The 12,462-nt window shown below is 37.3% G+C and overlaps 1 protein-coding gene across 6 annotated transcripts in view; it reads right to left on the bottom strand.

The window, feature by feature from the left end:
- NOL4 (nucleolar protein 4) overlaps positions 1-12,462 on the bottom strand; it is a gene marked incomplete at its 5' end in the record, with an annotated part of 192,084 nt that overhangs the window by 153,715 nt on the left and 25,907 nt on the right. For 4 of the 6 annotated variants that reach the window (XM_082754280.1, XM_082754282.1, XM_082754284.1 and 1 more), the window contains one exon: positions 5,601-5,750. In XM_082754280.1, coding sequence (XP_082610406.1) covers positions 5,601-5,750 — 150 coding nt within the window. Of the gene's footprint in view, positions 1-5,596; positions 5,751-12,462 lie in introns of all 6 variants that reach the window. The other 2 variants (XM_082754281.1, XM_082754283.1) reach the window with 1 other exon arrangement.

Raw genomic sequence — 12,462 nt, 5'->3', positions numbered from 1 at the left:
AGTCCTCTCCTTTCCTAAGCAAGAGGTCAGAATAGAAGACTGATGTAAGAAAGCAGATATACTACTGCTGGGGGTTTTATCAAGAGCTCACTACCCTGCTATATTGTGGAAAATGCTGGTCCCTCTCATACTCAACTTCTACTTCACAGCTCCACTCCCTTCCCGTGTAAAAAGACCAGCTTTCTGAGAGGGAGGCACATGTTAGCTGGTTCCTTGCCAGGACACTCAAAGCTTGCCCTTTGCAAGAAAGCAGGAACAAGTCAGAAGAAAAAAAGTGAACAGGGCTTGGATGTTTCGCCTTGCACAAAGGAGTAGTGTGGATCCAAGTATTTTAGTGTGCTAAGGCCCTACACAAACCTCACAGTCTTCTGCTTTCCCATATATAGCGTTTGCCTTGGATGGAGACCAGCTAGGGCACAAACCTGCTTTAACCCTGTTTGATGAAGGGAAGGAAGGACTTGAAGGGAATGCAACCTGTGATTTTTATTTTTTTTCTCCAAGGAAAACATGTTCAGTGTGGTAATTAGAGGGGACTCACAAGCACATTCTTGGTTTGAGGGTGGAAAAAAGTCATGTCATGTTTCACGATTTCAAGGTTTTTCTTAGGTTGACAGAAAAATATTTATTACTGTAAGAGCAAGATGGAGAACAGGACCCCAGATATTGCCCCACACCTAAGAGAGTCCTGTTATTCCTCAGATGATATATATTTATGTACTACCTTTCTGATCAGAGTCTTGCCTCTAGCTACTTTCCCTTGACACATAAATATCTCCCACATGTTTTGCATGCCTACTTCCCTTCCAGCTCATCATCTTAGTGCTCTTTTTTCATTCATGGGCTGGGAATTTTATTAACCGACCTATTTCCCCTGCTCAGACATCGCAACCCTCATTCACAACTCAAGTTCACTGCTGCAATGTTTCAAGGCTTTGCACTGTGGCTATGCTGGCTCAACAGGCAGATATCAGATTCACAGGTAAAAGTATTCAAGTGCATAGAATTTCAGGTGTTTAAGGTGGCTGCAAAACTTGCACTATCTGTTCTCAGGTAGACGTTTCACTTAGTGATAGGAAGCTTTGTCGAGATGTAATACGCTAAGATGAGGGATTTATTATTCATAGTTTATTGTTTAAATAACATAAAAATCTATTTTTGTTTTGTTTTGTTTTGTTTTAAGAATACTGTAGAAAAGTAAAATCTACTCTTAAAAACAGTGCTTGACCACTAAGTCTGGCCTAACTGTCCTCAGAGCTGGACCTGGGAGGAGGCAGAGATATTTCCCTTCTTCAGAATAGAGACAACAGCATTTCTTGAAAAAAATAATAAGGCTACTGTTTTTTCCTGGTTTGCAGTGAGTGACAAAGAGGTGTCCTAACAGCTTGAGACTTTTACACTCTACTACTACTGCAGCCACAACTTTCCCATTTGCTGCCACTTCCAATTCCTCAAAACTTGAATTTAAAATTTAGATACATCTGAATAGTGTAAATCAAGATATGTAGCTCAACAAAGACACAGAGAAGCTAGCTATGCACTTGTTGCACATCTTTCCCACTAAGCCCTACAAATTCTTCACCTGAACATTTCTTTTCTGTATATTCCTGTCTCCGCTCCAACACCGCACCCTTCCACTCAGGGTCTGATGCCTACACACATCCAAACAGTCCTTTTGGACAGAGAGAAAAATGTTCTATCCCAAAGCAAAGTAGTTCCTCTAGGACACTGAGCTGTACATGAGTGTGAGCAGAGCCACCCATCTGAGGATCCTCTGCACTTTTTCCTGACTGCTCAACCAGCTCTTCTAGGCCATGTGTTTCACTCCACCATCTGTGGAGCATGGTAGCCCAGAAGATCTGTGGAAAACAGGACAGGCAAGGCACTTGTTTGAGCACTGCTGTTATCGTTGGCACCAAGGGCCACTCTCCTTCCACCTTCCTAGTCACCTGTCCTCCTGCTGAGCCGCAGACTTGGCCTGGCCTTGTGTCTCATATCCTGCTTTTGTGAGGGAATCATCTCCCAGACAAGGCCCTCCCTGGGAACCACAGAACTAACCAAAATTATAAATGCATATTAAGTACTCCTTCAGTTTGATGAATGTCAATATTGCAACACTCTGGATGTAATTTAAAAGCATAACAACTCTTGATTTCATTTTACGTATCAAAGTCAGGTCTTTATTTTTGCTGGTGTAAGTCTACCTACAAGTACAGTTATTCTGGCAAGGAACATAGCCCATCAGTTTTGTATCGTATACAAGTCAAGCACTTGAAATGAGCATGAAACCTGCTAGCTAAATGGGAAGTTCACCCTTTGTCATATATTTTCAAGGTTACCCTACCACGTCTTCCACACAGAGTATGTACAATTCCCTTCTCTTGTATTAGTGTACAGAGAAGAAAAAAATGGACCTTATTCTAATCTTAAACTGAATTAACTTAAGATTAAGTTTGAATAACAAATGCCTTCCTAATATTTTTTAAAATTTGTGCCAATAAATCCTAAAGTTTGAGTTTGGTACATCTCTGTACCATGAAAATTTTATAAGCTTCCTTCCAATATACTGCTCCTTTAGAGGTACCAAGCACCACAAACTATTTACCTTCCTGTGCAGCACCCCTGGAGGAAGTCCACAGAAATAAGTTGCAAAAACACAATTCATTTCCACACAGTTAATATAAACAAGTCGCTATAGAATAGAGATTTGTAATTGAGCCTGTAGCTGTTCTGAACATGTTTTCAGAGAGAAATACTGACAAATTTGAGCACTCCAACACCTGGGGTGACACTTTATCAAAAATGAGAAGACACTACCAATTCCAAATGTGTTACTCCATATAAATGCAGTGGTTAATTAAGTTACCTTTGACAATTTCATTATCTTTTTAATCATGCTTGAGTACTGTTCAAAATTTTGAATGGAGCAGGTTCACAATTGAAAATAGAGATCCATACATATATAAGCAAATTAATTACTTGAAATTACTATGTTGCAACTCTTAGGGCTGTGCCATCTATATTTTTAGAAATATCCAGGTACTGAAAATCCATGACAGTATTTATGAATTTTGAAAGTTTAGCAATTTTGTATAAAAAGTGGGGTGGGTTTCTCCCAATTGTTTTTCTGATAAAACATTCCAGTTATCCAGTCAGAGAGCAGAGGCAATGTGATACAGGAATTACAAATATGAGGAATGCCAGGAATTCCATGCCAGGAATTATGAATAACAAATAGCAGTTATAGTATACAGTTGCAAACAACCCTTCCTGTAAAAACTGTTAACTCAAACTGTTTGGTGAAGGCTTATGCATGTTATATACATTTACAGATGTTAAGGATGATTCATTTTTGACTTGTGAATAAAGAAACAAGACTAAATTAATCTTGTTTCCAATTCACTTAATAAAATTAAACCCCGCCAAAGTACTTTAGTTTGATTTATAAAGCTCTTAGGGTACAATTTTTGTAAGACAGTTGCCCAAGACACTACCTCTTTCCTGCAGCATCATCACAGAAGGAGATACTGCATGGAATTCCAGTCATTTTTTCTTCTCTTTTTTTTTTTTTTTTTTTTTTCTTTTTAATCTATGGAAATGCTTTAAAATTATATATGTAAATCCTATCTTTGGGAAATATGACTCAATGCCCATAGCAAACAAATAAGCAATAAAATGAATAAAAAAATATTACAGACTTTGGTAATGATATAGAAATTTCTATTTGGGCACCTTGATTATCTGCTCATAGCAATGTAGTAAACCCATGTCTCAATTAAAATAAAAGTTAACATCACATGAAGAGTGTGGTGTAGGTTATTGAATCTGCACAAATTGTTCTCATGAAAATTACACTACTTGTCTTTCATGCTGTCCACAATAAAAAAATTTCTTATCTGTCCTGGAATCATGAGATTCTTATAGCAGTAAATATTATACTTAGTATATATTATACATTAGTAAATATTATTTATAAATATCTATAATAGTAAATATTATACATGTCCTATGCATTGGTAGGATTATGACTTGAAGCACTCTATTTATACTTGGCAACATTCCTTACACTTATATGTTATTCTACAAAGTTTGAGATCTATATCTCTGAACAGCTTACTGAAGTAAAACAAAATAGAAAGTCAATGAAAATATTACTTTTCTAATGCTTTCTAAAACACAGTGCCAAGTATAAAAATGGCTGAGGTGTTAGATGAAAATTAATTTAGACAGTTTGTGTTCATCCTGAAATATCACTCCAAGCCTTACAAAGCACACCCAGATGACTGGTGTCTTCCTTCATACATCTACTTTCAGGTCAATACTGCCGGGAACAAATTATAAAGAGCATTGCCAAGAGCTTATCACACAACAAACTGTCTGAAATAGCCTATAAATAAAATATTTGTAAAGGGATTCAGAGATACATAGTAAAGATTGTTATATACCTGGGGGGGGGTGGGGGGGGGGTGGGGGTGGAACATCCGGGAGAGAGACAGTAATGGAAAGAAAGCTATTTCTTCTAGCTAAATGTTGAGATATGGATAGAAAAACATGGAGTGCCAATACATTTTGGTTGCATTTCTCTAAAAATAGTTGGCATGACTGCAAGTTGATTGTAAGGTTAAGAACACTGTATTCAGGGTGACAGATCACCTTAGGACCCCATGCACAGTCCCCTGCCAGCTCCATCCCTCTGGAGCCATGGGAAAAGGTCCAGCAGCTGTAAACAGCTGGGCAGGTGGACCAGGTTCAGCCATTCAGTTTGCCTGGCACTATCACATCCCTGTGCATGAAGGATCGGCCATTGGAGTCTAAGGAAGCATGCATATCTCAGGCACCATGGGAAGGAGTAGTACATGTTTTGTCAGTTCTACATAAGCAAAGTGTTTATATTTGTGCCACTAAACACAAAAGCTACTTACCAATATTTTATGGCAGTGGCCAAACTGTTTAGTTCAAGCAATAAAACACAATTAAAAATCTTAGAAATAATACTTTTTTTTTCTACTCAGCCAGTGTATACAGATTTGGCAGCTGCCCTCTCAACACTCCTCTCATTGTACCTAGTAGCTGTCTGGCCTTTTCAATTTCAGCAAGTTACAAGTTTTCATACCATTAAGCCAAAAACAATACTTAGTCAGCAGCAAGAAACTATAAGGAAACCTCATTCATATGCTGAAGTACAGCACCTTATTTAGCAAAGTTGTGACAATACCTTATAAGTCTTCTTTCAGAATACATCCTATTAATAGCAATGAATTAATATCGAGCTATTAGAGAAATTGTCAAACCATTATAGAAAGCATAAAATCTCTGCTTGTACCAGTAAGAACATCTCTACTGAAGCCAATGCATCTGGCCCTTATAGCACAGGATGTGTGGCCCTCCTGATTTCTAAACTGTATGTTGTCGTGCAGTATTGAAAGATCTCAGACATAAATTTGAAGGTGAAGGCTGCGGTACTAATCCAGCTGGAAGAAAGAAATAAAACAAAAAACAGAAAACACAAATTGCAAGCCATGTGACTAAGCCCAAATAACTCACACTTTTAGAGACTATTGTTTACTTTTAGTTGATCGGTTGTTGTCTTTTTTTTTACTTACTGCTTTATACGTTCTCTTTTGTCCAGCATGTTTTCTGATTTGTTCTCCATTAGGCCCAGTTTCAACATGCATGGAATAGATAATGTCAAAGAAATCTTCTACCACGGCTACCCGCCGTAAAGACAGCTTCTCATCTACACCTACTCCATCCTGAAAAGAAAAAAAAAGAGAAAGGAAAAAGTAAGGAGGAGAGGAATAGGTAAGTGGTGATAATCATGGGACACATTCTCCTTTTTCAGCAAGGAGTTAAAGACCTTCCTCTGAGATCTGAAGGTCACCCAGACATGTCTGTGAATGACAGAAATAGTAAGGTAAAAAAGTTGTATGATCAGAAGGATCATATGACACTATCCCTTGCAAACGGTCCATTTTGCCAAGCCAGGGCATTTGGTTTCTTGACAGAAAGTGATCTTTCATTATTTCAAAAATGAAACAAAAAGTATCCGTGTTTGTTTCTCCAAATGCACAAATGACATTCAAAGGCAGAAGCAGTCCCAGTCGTAGCACACAAATGCATTATGTGGCTGTTAATAAGAATGCAACAGCTCTTTCATCCTCTCATTCCCCTCCCAGTAAATCTGTACCTAGCATTTCATAAAGGTATTTAATAAAAGGTTTTAATTCACAGGTGACAGAGCTGACTGTAATTATGAATACAAAGGAAGTTGTTATAAACAATTTAGCCCCAGAAAACCTGCTTGAAAATGTACTGCATGAAGACATACCACAATAAGAGGAAAAGAAAGAGGTATTTCTGAGATTTGTGCTTTTGAACACGGATGTCAGATTGGAATGAATGACAGAAAAGTGAGGACATCTACCAACTGATTTCCAAAACTGACAGTGCCATAGTAGCTAAAGGCTTCTAAATAGAAAGAGTCCCCCATGGCTCTGAGATTAATCAGCATAGTTCAATTTGGACCATCTATATGAGGGCTTTTTGTTTTACAGCTGTCTATGGATTCAGTTCTAATGAAGGGGAAAGAACTGGGAATCTTTTTTTCCAGGGCAAGCAGCTATGAAGCAGGCTGTGTTTTGCAGCACAAAATAAGTTTTTGAGGAATAAAGTGAGAATGGCCAATTCACTTGCAGTCCTGTTCAGTCTTTGTATTTAGACCTCAGGAAGCAACAGTGTCACCTAGCCCTTATGGAGAGACTCCCATCCCATAAGCAGTTCCTAAAATTTCACTAACCACCTGCATGACAATTCTGTGGCACCACGGCAGGTTCTGGTATCAGCATCAGTAAGAATTTGTTGGATACTGCCCACCACTGTTGTGTATTAAAAAAAAAAAAAAAAAAAAAAAAAAAAAAGAGAGATGGGGCAACACGAAATCCAGATTTTTGCAGTTTTAATCTTTAGGGGAATTCATATGTGAGCTCTGCAGGGGGACCCATCCTCAATCATTATTTTCTCACCACCTAAACAGCTCGGTGGGATCCCTAATGATTTCAAACGCTCTTATTATGACGACAGTGTTATCTCACGCCACTCTCAGAACACTCAGAAGTTTATAGTGTTGATTAACTGATAAAGATTTAATCTGTTTATTACTAATGAGTTTTGTTTTAGGAAATTTCCTACGGGGGAGCTCTCTTTTTTAATTAAAGAGAAAGGCATTACAACGATATTAATTTAAAACCTGAGATGCCACATCAGCAGAACTGACACATAAACATTAAGAACATATTCAAAGAAGAACCTCAAAAAGAAAATTCTTTTTGCTGCTATTGGTGTCCATACTGTGCAGTGCTCTTTTTTGGTAGTCCCATCTGTCCCCTCACTGGACACAAAGAGGCAGGTAGACATGATGTGGATGTGCTCTTCAAGTTGTGTTTCTCCTTTCAGATGAATAAAACAACAAGCGTCACTACTCCTTTCCAAAAAATAAAATAAAATAAAATAAAAATAAAATGTACACAACCCTATGTCATGCCTTCTAATTGAAATGCCAGAAAATGTATACAAACTTTTAAAATCTTGTCAGTCAAATAGGGTAGGAAAAAATGATGTACACTGAGTGGAAACTCCTTCAGGGTAAGACAGAACTATTACTTAGCAACTATACTCCTAACTTCATCATAAATATGTCTGGTTGGGCCTGGGCAATGAGTAGGTCAGGCTTCGTTCCGCATGGTGCTGCATAAGGTAGACCCTGTTTCAGAAAGTCTGCAGTGTTTAAAAGGTGCTGAATTGCTGCAAGTAAGCTGTGAAGTACATCTGGCACAATGCAATACTCTGCAGAGACAACTTTAAATGCAGAACCAATACACCAGATGAGTAGCTTGAATGAGAATGAGATAGCTATTTACTAAGACTTTTGATATCCCAGTACTGACATCCCAGCAAGGAAAAAGCTGGGCAAATGATACAACCACAAATCTCCATTTAAACTATAATGTCTATGAAGTGGATGCAGTTGTATTACTTTCATACCACGTGCCATTACACTACACTTTTATCCTGAAATTGGTATTTTATAAAGGCATTAACAAAGCCGCTCTACTTTATAAGCTGGCTTTGGGTAAAATTTTCACAGTGCCTAAGGGGACATTTTTTTAGCCTCAACTAAGTCTAAAAAGAGATGAATGAGGGAATACATGATAATGTTATTCAGATGTCTGAAAGGCTATGAAATGTCCACAAGGGACAGGACAAGTAATAGGCTTAGACCACGGCAAGGGAGATTTACATTATACATTATGAAAAACTTACTATAGACGTGGATAGTCAAGTACAGTAACAATTTGCCTGGGGAGGTTATGGGATCTCTGTCACAGGAGAATTTTGAGACCAGGTTGGACAAGTATCTGTCAGGGATGGTTTGAGTAAATCCTCTCTTGGATAGACCAGATATTAATTGAGTCCCTTCTTGATAACTCCATGACAGAGAAGCTCAAAGACCACGTTCAAAGCAGCTTGGGTACTAACAGCTCTAAGAGAGCAAGAAGGACATTTATAAATCACTGGGGTATTTTAAGGCTTTTTTTTTTTTTTTTCATCATGGCAAGAGCCCAAGTCCCACTTTCAAAAATGACTTAAGGATAGAATCCTCACTGAATGTTTCTCTTCAAAACTTGGACTTAGACTCTTAAATCTTTTAGGTTGACTGTCATCTCATTTGTTTCAGCCATCACAGAGTTATGCCCCTATTCTAAATCAGTTTCCAATGTTCCTCTGTGGTTATCAATGTAGCAGGTGCTGCCAAAATGCAATTCATCCTTATAGGAGCCGGAATACGCTTAGTCTCTACCAGTGAAAAAGTTTGTTTTACTCTTTACATTGCAGGTTTTTCTTGTTTCTATCTTTAGTCAGTCATCTTCCTATGTGCTTAGGATACAAATAAATAGATGTTTCTTTTCCTTTTCAGCCCTACAAATTGTATTTGCACTGAGATTTAGGTTGTTTATTTGTTTCTAGTCATCGACATAAATAATACATTTCTGGACAGAATTGACTTTTACTGACAGTTGTTCACCTCTCGCAAACTGCTAAGGATCCCTTTGAACAATGATGTTTGCATCTCTTTTACTGAGGTGGAACCTGCAGGGCTAGCAAGAGTAGAAACGAGGAAAAAAAGTTTGCCAATGATGCAAACATATAAAAATCTTAGTGCAAACTGCAAAAACATCTATTAAATAAAAGGCCGTCATTTTAGCAGTTACTTTGCAGAGGATTTAACACAAGCCTTTAAAATTAAAAGCACCAAAACAAAAGTGCTTGTAGTTTCTTGCTTGAGAATACCTGGCACCATCTCATGTTGAAATTTCATGGGGGAAATATGTCTCATAAACATCCTCTTGTTTCATGAATGAATATAACTATTGGCATCTTTACAATGTTTGAAAAATCTTCCTATAAACACATGATAAAAGGAAATGGAAAATAAAAGTAAAGGCTTGGTTGGTGGTTTTATAAAATGTGCAGATCTATAAAAACCTCTTGTAAAAACATCAAAGTCAGAAACATCTACAAATCATTAGGGGTAGATGGAAATAACAATCAACCTAAATATTTAATTACATTAAGTAAATCACACACAAATGTAAGACTCCTTTGAATGCTGCAATATTTGTGTAACATTTTTCTGACACATACCAGTTTAGATTACAGAAGAGGTGAAGCACATTCATGCCATCACACCTCTGCTGCCTAGTATCACGTTTTTCTGTCTTTCATATGCATTTTCATTGAATAGACAGCAGTCTTTTGCTGACTGAAACACTGTACCCTGAGTGCACTATATATCCTTACAAAAATTTCTGCATATAACATAGACTCCTTGTTAGCTCATACATAACAACATGATTGTATGCAGGTATTTCATTCCTTTTGAACTGAATACAGAAAAATTTTGTATCATAAGCATTAGCAGGAACCAATAGTTTATGTATAACATAATCCTTACATATCTGTCTGCAGAAATAAGTTAAATGATCACACTGAAAATCCCGTTATTTGTTACTGCCTTTATCTGCTTGCTCAGTAACTGTAAAAATATTAATATTTAAGAAGAGTGATGACCATTTAAGAAAGTCTCTTGCTCCCATAGAAACGAACAAATCTATTTTCATCAGCACACTGATTTGAATTCTCAGGTTATTAGTATATTCACTTGAATAGCTAACTCTCCTGTCAACGCAGCGTAAATCTACAATAGATCAAAAAAAAAATAGCATTTTCTAGCTGTTATTAAGTGGTGTAAAAATAAATAAATTGATCGTTTCTATCCAGTTCCTAATGGGAGGTGTCTATAACAGTAAAAGGGGCATTTATTATTTGAAATGTATTGTTTCTGCTACTCGTTATATGATCCATTTAAACAGCTAATATCATCTTCTACCAGCAGATGGAGACAAGAAAAATCAAAGTTACATTAAGGTAGATGTACACCATTACCATCTGACAAGTCCTCTATCTGGAACTTTTAGAGTAATAAGCCCTATAAAGTATAAACCTAAAAGCTTGGATGTGACATTATCAAGTCAAATTTTATTGTGGAAATAAATCTTGAAAATTAAAAGAATTAAGTGAAGTAAAATGGCAAATTAATACGTCATTTGAGATGAGAGACTAAAACTAAACAATGGACACAAAGCTTATGAATTTCTTCTGAACAGAAGTTTTATGGAAGTTTTAGGTGGGAAAAAAAAAAAAAAAAAAAAAAAAAAAAAAAAAAAAAAAAGTCCTCTGTTGTCCTGATGGGGAAGCTTAAAAGACCCAATAAATACTAAGAGAGACCAAATAATTTCTGAGTATAAGTCCTGTATTCCTTTGTCTCTTGGACTGGTCCAGATTATGGGAAAACACCAAAGCAAAATCTCTGTCAACAAATCATAACACAGGAAATGCTGAGTGCCAAATGAATGTAAAAGATCTCACTTAAAAGGACTGTCCTAGTAAGAAGTTTCAGGTGAGGTCATCTTTTTGGTATTAATCATTCACCGTATTAAATTAAGCTCTAGCAGTTACAGATAATGGATTGTGAAAACCAGCTTGCCAAACAGCAAAAGGAAGGTCTGTCACCTTTATTTCCCTGAAATGTAGTAACATGGGAAAGGGAATGATTTCATGACAGACAAGGTACCTCCAGAGGTATCTTCAGAATCCCCTTTGTCCCTTTGGCATGAACAGGATAATAACTTGGCCAATGTCTCTGAGAGAAATATTTAAAGCTCTTTCCATATTGGAGATGGACAGAAACTTTTCTTTTTTCTCTGTCTTGGGAGAATTATGGATGGACAAGCAGACAGAGGTTAGACTGCAGACTTCATAGTTAAGAGCTGTTTCTTAACTAAGGTCTGGATGCTGTTTTGCCTCAGCACACTAACACTTGGCTTTTTTCTTTCTTCTTATGCTTTTAAAAGTTCATACAACCATTCTGAATAAAAATGAGTCACAAGACAGGCCGCATTTGACTATTTGTTAAGTCTCTTGATCCAGGATAACCAAAGACCATGAGTGATATCTGTATAAGCAAGCAGAGCAGCACCAGAGGAGCAGATCTGTAAAGCAAAGCAATTGATACCAAGGAGCTGATTCCATCCTGCATGTATTTCAGCCTAGCATTAGTCTGGTCTCTGGCTTGTCCCTGTGGACTCCCACCACTGGTTGCAACCCAGGTGCACATGTGTTAAAAATGCCAGTTTTCTTGTACTGAAAGTATCCAGTTCATGCACTGAAAAAGCACTGGAGGTAAAACAAAGCACAGGCAGTGAGTGAGATCAGGAGATCTGTTTCAAGTGCATGTTCCTTTTCCAAACCAAAATCCTAGTGCAGATGCAGCCATAGCTTCTTTAGTACAACCACCATTTTTCACATTTGCACTTTGGGTAATGTGATGAACATTACCCAAATAGATGAGGAAGTCACTTACATATCTAGCTGAGGGGCACACACTGCCCCAGTGTGATCAGGGAGAGCAGAAGGAAAGAAGCTGAACAAACACATATTCTAACATGGAGGCCATATTTGACACGTTACTCCCTCTACCTGCCTCCTATCTAGCAAATTCCTGCCTGCTTAGCCTGCTGAAATGAAAGATGAAGCCTTCATCACTAGTCTTATTACAGCTTGCCTCTTTTGCTTTTATTTGTTTCCTGACAGAGAAAGCAAGTTAGTGCTGTATTCTGTCTACAGAACTATCTGGAGGTGGTATATTTAATATAGGAACAATAAACCCATATGCATCACTTTTAGTGAAAAGTATGGAAAATTTCCAATTAAACCAAAGCTAGAACTATACAGAAAGAAAGGAAGATAAAATATAACACCTCCAGGAAGACTGCACTTTGCACTTTTGGTTATTTCTAACACTGGGAAAGCAAATTAACTCAGCAAATTGCAATTTTTTTGTGATAG

The sequence above is a fragment of the Aythya marila genome (genome assembly GCF_965140915.1).
Source record: "Aythya marila genome assembly, chromosome: 2".
NCBI classification, from domain to species: domain Eukaryota; kingdom Metazoa; phylum Chordata; class Aves; order Anseriformes; family Anatidae; genus Aythya; species Aythya marila.
Note: the sequence above shows the minus strand (reverse complement) of the source record. Positions and strands in the feature narration are given on the sequence as shown.